Consider the following 11979-nt stretch of genomic DNA (forward strand, 5'->3'; position numbering starts at 1 on the left):
AGGGATGTATCTTTCTTTCATATGGTACATTAAATTTGGAACACCCAATATAAAGACCAACACAAACGAGATGTACTAATTGATGGATGAAACTACAAAATAATCTATATCTTTTCCCAAAATGTTGTTATAATTTTAGTTCAGGAATACCAAAGGGGATACAATAGCTAACATTTTTGCTTGTCTTTCTAAATTGACGATAGTGTTTATTAACACTAATAAAGTATACCTAATGTTCAATTGTCTACCAGAGTACCAATCATATAATTAAGACATAGGTCTTCATATGAGATGCGTGGGGGATAGGAGAGGATTGCTCAGTATTTTGTTTTGGTTTTATTTTTAGAAAACCAGTACTTGAAAAATCTAGAAAATATTTTCAGAGTAAAATTGTGTGTTTCGATTAGTTTTTTTATCAAATATTTTTGTGAAATCATTTGTATTGGTTATGTGAAAACCTACATTCAGGCACTTTTTAAATTTTTTGGAACAAAAGTAAAACTGTACTTTTTAATTTTTTTGTGACAAAAGTAAAACTGTACTTTTTGGCTCGAGTTCGAGTATGTCTATAGTAAAGCTTATAGTCACATATAATAGATGGAATATGGAAAATAATTGAGGCGCGTACAAGTTGACTTAAACAGACCTATCATAATTCATAAAAAGAAGAGGATGGTAAAGCTTTTGTGAAAAAACGATCAATAGAAATAAGAGTGAATAGGTTAGAATCAAGTATGATTTTACGAGTTTCGTGCCTAATTGGGCGTTCATAAAACCATTGATGTTCAAATATCTTATTCATCTATTTTATTTTATGTGAAACTATTTCATTAGATACAAATATAACTTAAAAAAGACTTTCGAAATTTTAATTATAAAAGATCATCATATTTATGTGACTATAAAATTATTCCTATGTCACATTTATGTGACACAGTTCGAATTTCGAGAGTAATTTTTTTTTAACTTCGACCGTGAATTTGAACACAAAATCTTTAAATTTTTTAAGATATTGTAAAAAAAAAAAATTACTATAAGTTACAATAATAAATAATTCAAAATATTCAAAAGAAGTACTTATGAAAAAATTATGATAAAAAAAGCTCGTTTAAATCTCAAAATTTAAAAGATGTCACGTAAAAGGAGAAATTAGATAGGTTTTAATAGAAAACATACATAAAAATGTACATTAGGAAGAGTAATTGATTAAAAACTCTCGAGTCTCATACCATTTTATAAAATATCAAATAAATATCGTGATTCTAATACTAGTACTAGTATATTATTATTTATAACATACTTTCTCCGTTCGTTTTTACTTGTCCATTTTTTACTTTGTACGTCGTTAAGAATTAATAAATGAAGCATGTATTTTACTATAATACCCATATTAATTGGTGTTTAGTCTCATTGAACATGAGGAATAATTTGAAAATGTGTAATTAATATTAAGGATAAAATAAGAAAAATTTTTTTATCTTTTATTGATATGCTAAAGTGGATAAATAAAAGTGAAAATTTATTTTTAGTATAGTGGACAACTAAAAGTGAACAGATGAAGTGGACAAGTAAAAAGTAAAAATTTATTTCCATAACGCTTTGAATTTTTTGGCCTCATCTAACCTCTTTTTATGCTTTCTATTGAGCTGAAGATCTTTAAAAAATAACCGTTCTACCTTAACATGAGTAAGATATGCGTATACTCTAACCTAGAAGGGTTTCACCGGGTTGTTGTACAGAAAATCAACGTTGTAGTAAACGCGGTTTTTTTTTTTTTTTTTCCTCCCTCTCTCTCTTACTTTTCTTCCTTCTGTACCAGAGTTGAAAAAAATGAGCACATAAAAGCATTGAACATACACACTTTATTACTCTAAAATAGTCATAGCCATCGAATTTCAGGACCACTTTTTTTTCTCATGAAATGGCACTTCATCAACAACAACAAAACGCCACCGTTTTACATTCCATGTTACAAGAAATTGCTCCAACTTTAATGAAAAATGATCAATTTAACCCTTAAATTATTTAAAATAAGACAATTTTATCCTCCGCTCCGTACGGTGCACTCTTTTGATTGTGAGACTTGAGAGTGCTAATCAATTACTCTATCTAATTTATTTTTTTAGGTCATTGACCATTTCTCCTTTTATATACGACTCCATTTGATCCGATTCGTGTGACACACTTTTTTTTTTTATTCTGTAACAAAAAGAATATTACATTTATATATTTAAAAATAATTTAATTTTATGAGATGATTTATAGTCATACAGATATCTAATTAAGGTTTATTTTGGACCACAAATTTTAAAAAATTTCATTTCTTTCTTAACGTTAGTATCTAATCTAATTGTGCAACATAAATTCACGGAAGGAGTAATAAATATCTCTATACACTCTTTTCTGTTTCGATTTATGTGAACATATTTTTTTACTAGTCTGTGTAAAAAAAAACGGCCCCTTTCTATATTTAAAAAACAATTTTACTTTTTATTCAATGATTTATAGTCACTGCAAGTTTATTTTTTTTTAACCAATCAAATAGATTCACATAAACTGATGATACTATATTGTGCCTATTTTATTCAGCTATTGTAGTAAACGCTGTTGTCTTTTTCCTATCTACTTTATTTCTTCATACTTTCCCTTATTCCTTTTCTTTCGGTACCAAAAGTTAGAAAAAAATGAACACATAATAGCGAATTGAACACACACACAACACCACACTCTATTACTCTAATAATAGCCATGGAGTTTCAGGACCACTTCTCCACAAGAAATGACTCTTCATCATCAACAATAACAGCAACAATACGCTGCCGTATTACATTGCATGATCATAAATTTCTTAAATTTTATCCCTAGTTAAATCATGCCACATAAATTGAGACAAAAAAAATATTATTTTAAAAGTCAAAATATCTTTAGTAATTGATTACAACTTTTTAGTGAAATATCTTTGTCTATTGAGCATCGTGATCATAATAATATACCTAATTTTAGTATTCCCTCAGTTCTAATTTAAGTAACTTAGTTTGAACTTAGCATTTAATTTAATAAATAAAAAGGATCTCTGAATTTTGTAGTCTTAAATTAAATACGCATAGCAAAAAAATCTTTTAAATTCTGTGATCTTCAACTTATCACGTATATAGTCCTGAACAAATCAAAAAGAAAAGTATGACACCTAAATTAACACGGGGAAGTAACATATAAATAGGTGGGGAGTATATAATGTACACACAAAACCACTGTTGAAGTAAACGCTGTTGTTTTTTCCCCCTCTTTCTTACTTTTCTTCTTCCTTGTGTACGAGTTGAAAAAATGAACACATAGAATAGAAGCAAACCAATACTCTAAAAAGTCTAAATTACTCTAAAATAGCCATAGTAACCATGGAGTTTCAGGACCACTTTTCACAAGAAATGGCCCTTCATCAACAACAACAACAACAACAACAGCAGCACCAAAACTCAGGGGTATTACGTTCAATGTTACCTGAATCTCCTCAAAAATCACCTCCTACTTGGCTCAACTCTTCCCTCCTCCGTCAACAACAACAACAACAACAACACAGTCACTTCAACGCCGCCGCAAACTCGCCGTCCTCCGCCGCAGCAGCAGTCGCCGGAGGAAACAATTTCCTGCACCTCCAGACATCAAACTCTGACTCATCTAACTCTAATCAGTGGCTTTCCCCTACTGCCGCCGGTGCTCATGGCGGCGGTGAGTTATCGGAGTCTTTGAATTTTGCAAAGAAGATGAGTCAACAACAACAACAACAACATAGCGGAGGTAGAAAGAAACATAGCATATTCGTAATCTCTTAATGCTCATCCCTATTTATAATAGTAAGAAATAACTTTAAGTCATCTTCAAATATCTGTTGTGGCCATGAAATTTGATCAGATTTTGAAAATATTTGTTTTAAAATATTTTTAAGTTTTCATTCTTGTACACAAATCTTCAAAACTCTTGACTCATCAAACTACCGCCGCCGCCGGTGCTCATGGCGGCGGTGAGTTATCGGAGTCCATGAATTTTGCCAAGAAGATGAGTCAACAACAACAACATAGCGGAGGTAGAAAGAAACATAGCATATTCGTAATCTCTTAATGCTCATCCCTATTTATAATAGTACGAAATAACTTTAAGTTATCTTCAAATATCTGTTGTGGCCATCAGATTTTGAAAATATATAATATTTTTAAGTTTTCATTCTTGTACACGCCGAGTTTCTTTCGGAAACAGCCGTTCTAACTTGGTTGGAGTAAGGTCTGCGTACACTCTACCCTTCCCAGACCTCATGTTGTGGGATTTCACTGGGTTGTTGTTATTTCATTCTTGTACACAAATCTTCAAAACTCTTGACTCATCAAACTACCGCCGCCGCCGGTGAGTTTCGGAGTCCAAGAATTTTGGCAAGAAGATGAGTCAACAACAACATAGCGGAGTTAGAAAGAAACATAGCATATTCGTAATCTCCAACATAGCTAACTAAAGTAACATCCCCATTTATAATAGTACGAAATAACTTTTAAGTTAATGTTTGGTTCGTAGATTTTTGAAAATTTGTCTTCAAATATATCTGTTTTGACCCTGAAATTTGATCAGATTTTGAAATATATATTTTTAAGTTTTCATTCCTGTTCACAAATCTTCGAAACTCCAACTAAGAAGATGAGTCAACAACATAATGGAGGTAGAAGAAAATATATTTTATTATTCGTAATCTTTATCAATCTCTAAATGCTTGGTGTTATAGACAGTAATATTCCTATTTATAAGTATGAAGTTCAAAATAGGGAAACCTATTCTTATATTAAGCTAGTGTTTGGCATAGATGTGTGGATTAATTTTTTTCTCTTCAAATATCAATTTGGCCTTAAAATTTGATCAGATTTTGAAAATTTATCTTTTAAAATATTTTAAAGTTCCAAATTTCATTTCCATTCAAAAAACTTCAATTTTTTTTTTCAAGTAAAATACATGTCCAAACACAACTTTAAATTTCAGAAAATCACAACTTAGAAATACTCAAACTTTCAAGTTTCAAGTTTTACTACGGATTAGCTGACATTTTCCACAAAAATTTTCGAAACCGAAGTTCTGATTTTTCATGTTTCTCATTCCTTACCTTAATTCTGAATCTATTTCTTGTAAAAAAAAAAAAATTCTTGAAATTTCATCTCGAATTGAATTCCCACCAAAAGTAATGGTTGAAGTTGAAAAATTAGTCCTTCAAATCTTTGTTGTGGAGTCGATAAATTATAAGGCCTTTTCGTTGCAACTAAAGCAGATAATATTTTCAAACTCTGATCAAATTTCATGGCCAAACAGATATTTGATGATGAATTTTCAAAGTTTAATCCAAAATCGATGGCCAATCACTAGGTTAGACATAAATTAAAATATCAAATCCTAACAAATTTTAATTTTCTTTAACTTTAAATTATTTTTTTCAACAGGAGGAGAAGATAACAACAACAACAGTAATAATGAGGAGGAGTCATCATGGGAGAGAGAGAAATGCAAAGCAGATATATTGAACCATCCATTATATGATCAGTTACTGTCTGCACACGTGTCATGCCTGCGAATCGCAACGCCGGTTGATCAACTACCTAGGATTGATGCACAGTTAGCACAGTCACAGAATGTGGTGGCTAAATACTCTGTTCTTGGACAAGGTCAACAACCTCTTGATGATAAAGACCTTGATCAATTTATGGTAAAAAAAAACCTTATTTTTTTTTTTGTTCATAATTTTAAGTTTTTCTTACATGAATATCTACTATATGCACCTATCTCCGTGTTTCAATTTTGAGTTAATGGTCAAAAACACACTGAACTATTACTTTTTGACAGAAGCGGAGCTAGGATTTGATGTTTATGGGTTCGGGAATTTAGTTTTTTAAAGTTATTGGGTTCTAGATTAATAATTTGTATATATTCAATGGATTTTTTAATACAAATATAAGGTTTGGACCAAAGGTTATGGGTTCGGCCGAACCCGCACCCAACAGACTTATTCACGAGTTTCACACCTCAACTATTAACGTTTAGAGACACAGATGATGATAGTTTAGGTAGGAAAAGGGAACAATTGATAGTTGGATTGTGAGTGATAGTTCAGGTGTGTTTTTCACTTCAATTTTCATGTTTAATTACCGAGAAAAAAAAATCTAGATGAAGAAATGTGTTTTCTTTTCTCTTCTTTATTTGTTAATTCTTTGTGTTGAGTTTCAAATTTTAAGTGATAATTATAGGCTATTTAAATTTTGTTTGATATTTTTATAGTTTATCCTTTTCTTATGTAGTTTGTTATTAAAAAGATTAAGGGATTAATCTCAGAATTTTTCACAAAAAATAGGATATGTTAACAGCTGTAATCTATAATATGCTTTAACAGTCGTATGAGGATTGAGGATGGTGAAGTGTTTTTCTTTGGCTTATAATATATTTATAATATGCTTGAAAGGTGAGCTCGGCCGGCAGATATTTTTGGCTGTATTTGATGATTTTGTAGCTTATGTCATAGAACTTTGAGGTCATCGACGAATGTTAATGTGGAATGGAATGAATGGACTGTTGTTGATGTCATTGCATGGGTTGGATGTTGCGGAAAATACAATTTTTATTCTTGGGGTTTAGTTTTTATGGGGGGCTTTATTTGATTGGGTTAGCTGATGTAGGAGAGTGATGAGAGTTGAAAAAAAGCTTAATTTTAATTTGGCTTCTCTTGTCATTCTAATGATATGTGTTTCAATCTGAAGATTGCTTTAGAACCTACCAAACTTTTAACTTTTTGATATGAATTAATCAGTTGATTGTGTTACCACCTGTCTGAAATTAGTTCATAGAGAACAGCTTTTGCTTTTGCTTGATGTTCTGGTTATATGTGTGGTTTATCATGAAAATATGGCAGGGTAATATAGGTGGCAGAATGATCTTGCTTTCAATATGCACCAAGTTTAGTCTCTTTTTTTTCCGCAATTCTCTCAATTCGTATAAACCTGTAGTTGTGGAACTACCTTTGTCCAAGAAGTGTCAATTTGATACCCGTTTGACGGAAAATGACACGGTATATATAGGCTGTATTTTTATGTATATATATTATATGTTGAATTGGCTTGGCTTCTTCATGGGTTTACTTTCTTATATTCTGATTCCTTATTGAAAATCCTGGCTTCGCTAATGTAAATACCTACAATGAGTATAGTTAATTTGGTCTACGTAAAAATTTGGCTGTGAGTAGCTTCCTTAGTTGTTAGACTAGTTATGCGGTTCTTTGACATTCTTGGTTTTAGGCCTTATGAACTCGTAAACCTTTTCAAAAATTTGATTCCTTGGTCCTTGCCGAGGGCCTGTGCACCCCCGGGATTAGTCGGGGCTCAAAGAGACCCGGACACCCGGTGCTTAATCAAAAAAAAAATTTGATTCCTTGGATGCTGGTTCCTTAATCATGTTCTCTGCATCAATGGATTCTGTCCAGCTAATACAGAAAAGGTTTGGACTGGAGAATTTTGGAACTGGACAAGTTCTTTTCGGCTGTGCTTCCATCTTGAGTATATTTCTACAGGAATATTTCTGAGAGTTCTAACTATTAAGATCTTTATAGAAATATCTAGATGTCAAATCAAAAGAGGAATCTTTTTATCCTGTACACACTAATAATTGACCCCTAATGTTGGGGGAGTGCTTTGGAGAATCTCCTTCACACTTTTTTTTCACCCCTAGGTGAAAATGTTCCTGTCTTAATGGTGGAAGTACCTGTTAACTAAGAATAGTTTCTTTTAATGGACTGAAGAATGAAAAATGGATTATCTTTCGCAAATTTTGAAATTGACCTCTAGAGTATGAAAAATTGAATATTTACCGTCTGCTTGATTAGGACATAAAAAAATAATAATAATAGAAGTTTGAATGTGCTTTCTGAAGGATGCTCTTGCTATTTAGCTGTCTTTTGTGTTTAAGAAATTAAAAAGGAAAAAGAGCAAGTTTTGTATATGATATTTTGAAAGATGCTCTTGCTATTTAACTCTGTCTTATGATTTGAAATCTTTAAATCATCTTTTTGTTTCCAGTCCCTGTACATTTATCCATAGACACTAACAATTTCAGAATCCTTAATCTGGTGGAAATGTCTAGTCCCGTGTAGATTTCCTTCTTTAGTTGCATAATGTTGCCAATTTAATAGAAACTATGAGCCACAAGTGGTATCATTTTCCTGTACATTTTCCCTCATTATTTTAGTATTTGCTTTTATTGTTTCTGATATGCAATAACATGTTCACGCACATATTTCTGCCTTATTCTCCTTTTAATCTGAACAGCAAATTCTATGGTCAAAAAAATGAATCAGTTTATATCTGTATTTGGAGATGCATTATATTATCTCATATTTCATGTAATTTTTACTTCGTCTCTTTCTTTTGTCTTTGTTTCTTCTGATGTAGACACATTATGTTCTGTTGCTCTCTTCCTTTAAAGAACAACTGCAACAACATGTCCGCGTCCATGCAATGGAAGCTGTCATGGCTTGTTGGGAGCTTGAACAATCTCTACAAAGCTTAACAGGTGACATAATTGTCTTCTGCTGTGTCTTTTTTTTTTTTTTTTTTTTCCAGTTCAGTTCTCCGTTTGAACTTATTCCTCTTGTAGCCTTCCTATCTTTTGTTTCTTGATTTTAAACTTTCAATTAGGAAGCTTACACCATATGTCAATTTTATACTGTATCTCAGCTGTTTCTTTTCATTGGTATTTTTATTTTCCTCCCTTTAATGTTTGATAATACAGCCATTTATATTCAAGATACTATATGTTTGTCCAAAAACATTGCTGCATCCATATGGAATTCTTAAAAAATGTACTACTTTGGTGAATCCGACATGCACCCCTCAGCATTTTTGAAGAGTCCGAGCAAACATAGATTATATTATTGTCTTAGGAATGTTAGTATTATGTATTCATCCATTCATTAGTCAGTAGTTGTCATTGCTTAAAAGAGAATAAAAGAATGTCTGGTCCAGCTTTTTCTGCCATTACATATGCATGTAGGGCAAGTGTGTGTGTGTTGCAGACTTTATAATTACAGATGATGATCTGTCAACAGGGGTAGCACCAGGGGAAGGTACAGGAGCAACCATGTCTGATGATGATGATGACCAGGCTGATAGTGACACAAACTTTTTGGATGGAGGTTTTGATGGACCAGATAGCATGGGTTTTGGTCCTCTTGTACCTACTGAAAGTGAAAGGTCCTTGATGGAGCGTGTTAGGCAAGAACTCAAGCATGAGCTCAAACAGGTAAAGAAACATAAAAACTCTGGCTGGTTTGATAATGTTGAAACCATAATAATAAAGAAATTGTAATGTTCACTATCACCCATTATCAAGAAGGATTTTATTCACTTATTCATAAAAAAGAATCAGGTCTATGCTTGAGAGATGTGGTGTAATTAATAGGGGTGTCAAATGAGCGGGTTGGCTTGAACTTGAGCAGGTCAAAATGATCTAAGTTAATAAATGGGACGGATTATTGACTCCGTTGAAAAGTTATTTGGGCTGAAATGAGTTGTCAAAATGGGCTAAATAATGGGTCATAGGCCAACCCCCAACTCTTATCAAGTTTTAATTAATTTGTTTAATTACCATTATTATGACTCCATATGACGTATCATTGTTTTCATTTTCATAGTTATTTATAGCAGTTAATTCTCCTTTTACCATGACTTTCTTGCTTTGTTATTCCTTGCTTTCATATTGTTTTTGATACGCTTGATCATATCTAACCTTTTGTCTTGTCCTTTTTTTTTTTTTTTTTCTCTCTCCTCTCTTGAGCTGAGAGTCTTTCGGAAACAGCCGCCCTACCTTTCAAGGTGGAGGTTAGGTCTGCGTACACTCTACCCTCCTCAGACCCCACATAGTGGGATTATACTGGGCTTGTTGTTGTTGTTGTTGTTGTAAGGTTTCTGATGGATCAATTGGACAGGTCAAAATAATCTGAATTAATAAATTAGGCGGATCATATTTTAATAGGCTAATTATGAACCCCAGGTTATAAACATAATTAAGTAAATTTTAGTGTCTTCTTTACGCTAAAACTTTGAGATGAAATGATCATACAATTCAATAGATAACCTAATTTTTTTTTTTCCTTTAGCTAATGAGTTTCCTGATTCTGTTTTCATTGAAGGGTTATAAGGAAAAGATTGTTGACATTAGAGAGGAAATTTTACGCAAAAGAAGAGCAGGAAAGCTGCCTGGTGACACTACATCTGTTTTGAAAGCTTGGTGGCACACACATTCCAAGTGGCCTTATCCAACTGTAAGTACCAATAAAAAGAGTTCATATTATAGATTTCAAGGGACCTAGTTTATATTACTACGTCTCACTTTTTTTAACAAAATTTATGTTATAGGAGGAAGACAAAGCACGGTTAGTGCAAGAAACAGGGTTGCAACTAAAGCAGATTAACAATTGGTTTATTAACCAAAGAAAAAGGAACTGGCACAGCAACCCATCAACATCTTCTTCTCAGAAAAGCAAACGCAAGAGGTAGGGTGATGAACTTTCTATTCCCCTAATCACATGTTATGCTTGTTCGATTCTTCAAAATGTTGCCTGCACACGTGTTAGATTTTCAAAAAATGCACTACTTTTTGGGGTGTGACACACACCCGGAGGCATGCTTAAAGAGTCCGAGCAACATGGATTACATGCAATATGAATCTTTTTTCGGATTTAAGGATAGTGTAAAAGATTTTACTTATCAGTTTATTTTAATATGTTCTAGCAGGTAGCATGCCTTATTTTTCAGGTTACTGGTTCCATTTCGGTAACTTGTAGTTATCTTTTAGGCAACCTGATCTACTACGTGTTTTAACCTATTCTGGCAGATACATGTAGTTATCTTTTAGACGACTTAATAATATAAATTAGTGTATAAATAATTAAACTCTTTTATGCTAATTGCGATATTCAATAAAAGTAGTGCAGGTGAACTCAAGCAGTAAAAATGATGAAGGAGAAAATGAACTTTTTTTATGTTCTAGCAAAAAGCCAGTGCAAAGCTCATTAGCAAACCAAACATGAATGGTTGGAATTTGGGAATTGAATTTGAGTTTTTGGCTGAAGTAATTGACCACAAGAAGTTCCCAGCTGACCTGGTTGACTAAGATATGCTTTAGAGAGAGTATAGATACTTGTGAAAGTAATAGCACTTTCTTATTTATGAGGTTAATTTTCTATGCTAAAGGCATATTTAGCACAACAGGTTCCAGTTTATATAATTTTGTTTTCTAGCAAGTATTTGGAGGCTATGTTGTAATTCTGAATGCTAGTGTTACTCATTTTTGTGAATAGAAGTTGTAGATTATAATTAGATTACCTGATATTCCACTGAGCTAGAAACCAACATATTTGGGTTATTTTATTTTTGTTTGGTTAACTTTGGATTTCGGAATTAGCAATCAAAATTATTTATGTCACAATTGTTGTATTATTTTTGTATCACCAAGGTGGGATAACAACCATGCGATAACTAGTCTTGGTATAATATTGAAATGACAAAAATGCCCTTTCAACGCTCTTTTCTCAAAATCCCCTAAAAAGGTAAGGTTAAAATTGAAAAATAAAAGATTTATCACAACCTGTCTAGTGTAAAAAACCAGATGTTATATTATATCATGCATATCTTATTTTTAGTCAGATAAACCAAAAATCTATAAAAAATAAAATGTCTACTAAATAATTTTATCGTTATTTAAAATCTTTATATAATAATTTTGATATAACTTGTTCATCAATTAAATGATGCCTGAAGGCTCTTTTAATGCGATGTATTCTTCACTAAGGTGAGTATTAGTTGGTGGCTCGTCATCGACTTTAATAAACTTGTAGCTTTAAATGTTTATATATTAGTGGCAGGTAGAAGAGCACGACATATAGTTATTAATTAGTATGATGTACTGTTT

At 32.2% G+C, this 11979-nt stretch overlaps 1 protein-coding gene across 3 annotated transcripts; it reads left to right on the forward strand.

The window, feature by feature from the left end:
* Positions 1–3238: 3238 nt before the first annotated feature.
* LOC132603069 (homeobox protein knotted-1-like LET12) lies at positions 3239–11387 on the forward strand. 3 transcript variants are annotated; one of them, XM_060315946.1, is made up of 7 exons: positions 3239–3795; positions 5469–5731; positions 8460–8580; positions 9116–9309; positions 10199–10330; positions 10425–10561; positions 10995–11387. In XM_060315946.1, exons 1-7 carry the CDS (start codon positions 3396–3398, stop codon positions 11017–11019), a joined length of 1272 nt encoding a protein of 423 aa, XP_060171929.1. In that variant the 5' UTR covers positions 3239–3395; the 3' UTR covers positions 11020–11387. The 3 variants fall into 3 exon arrangements, with proteins under 3 accessions (XP_060171929.1, XP_060171931.1, XP_060171930.1); XM_060315948.1 differs by having other exon boundaries at positions 11003–11387; XM_060315947.1 differs by having other exon boundaries at positions 3240–3795; positions 10998–11387.
* The last annotated feature ends 592 nt before the right edge of the window (positions 11388–11979 follow it).

This window comes from Lycium barbarum, chromosome 7 (genome assembly GCF_019175385.1).
Source record: "Lycium barbarum isolate Lr01 chromosome 7, ASM1917538v2, whole genome shotgun sequence".
Lineage (NCBI taxonomy): Eukaryota > Viridiplantae > Streptophyta > Magnoliopsida > Solanales > Solanaceae > Lycium > Lycium barbarum.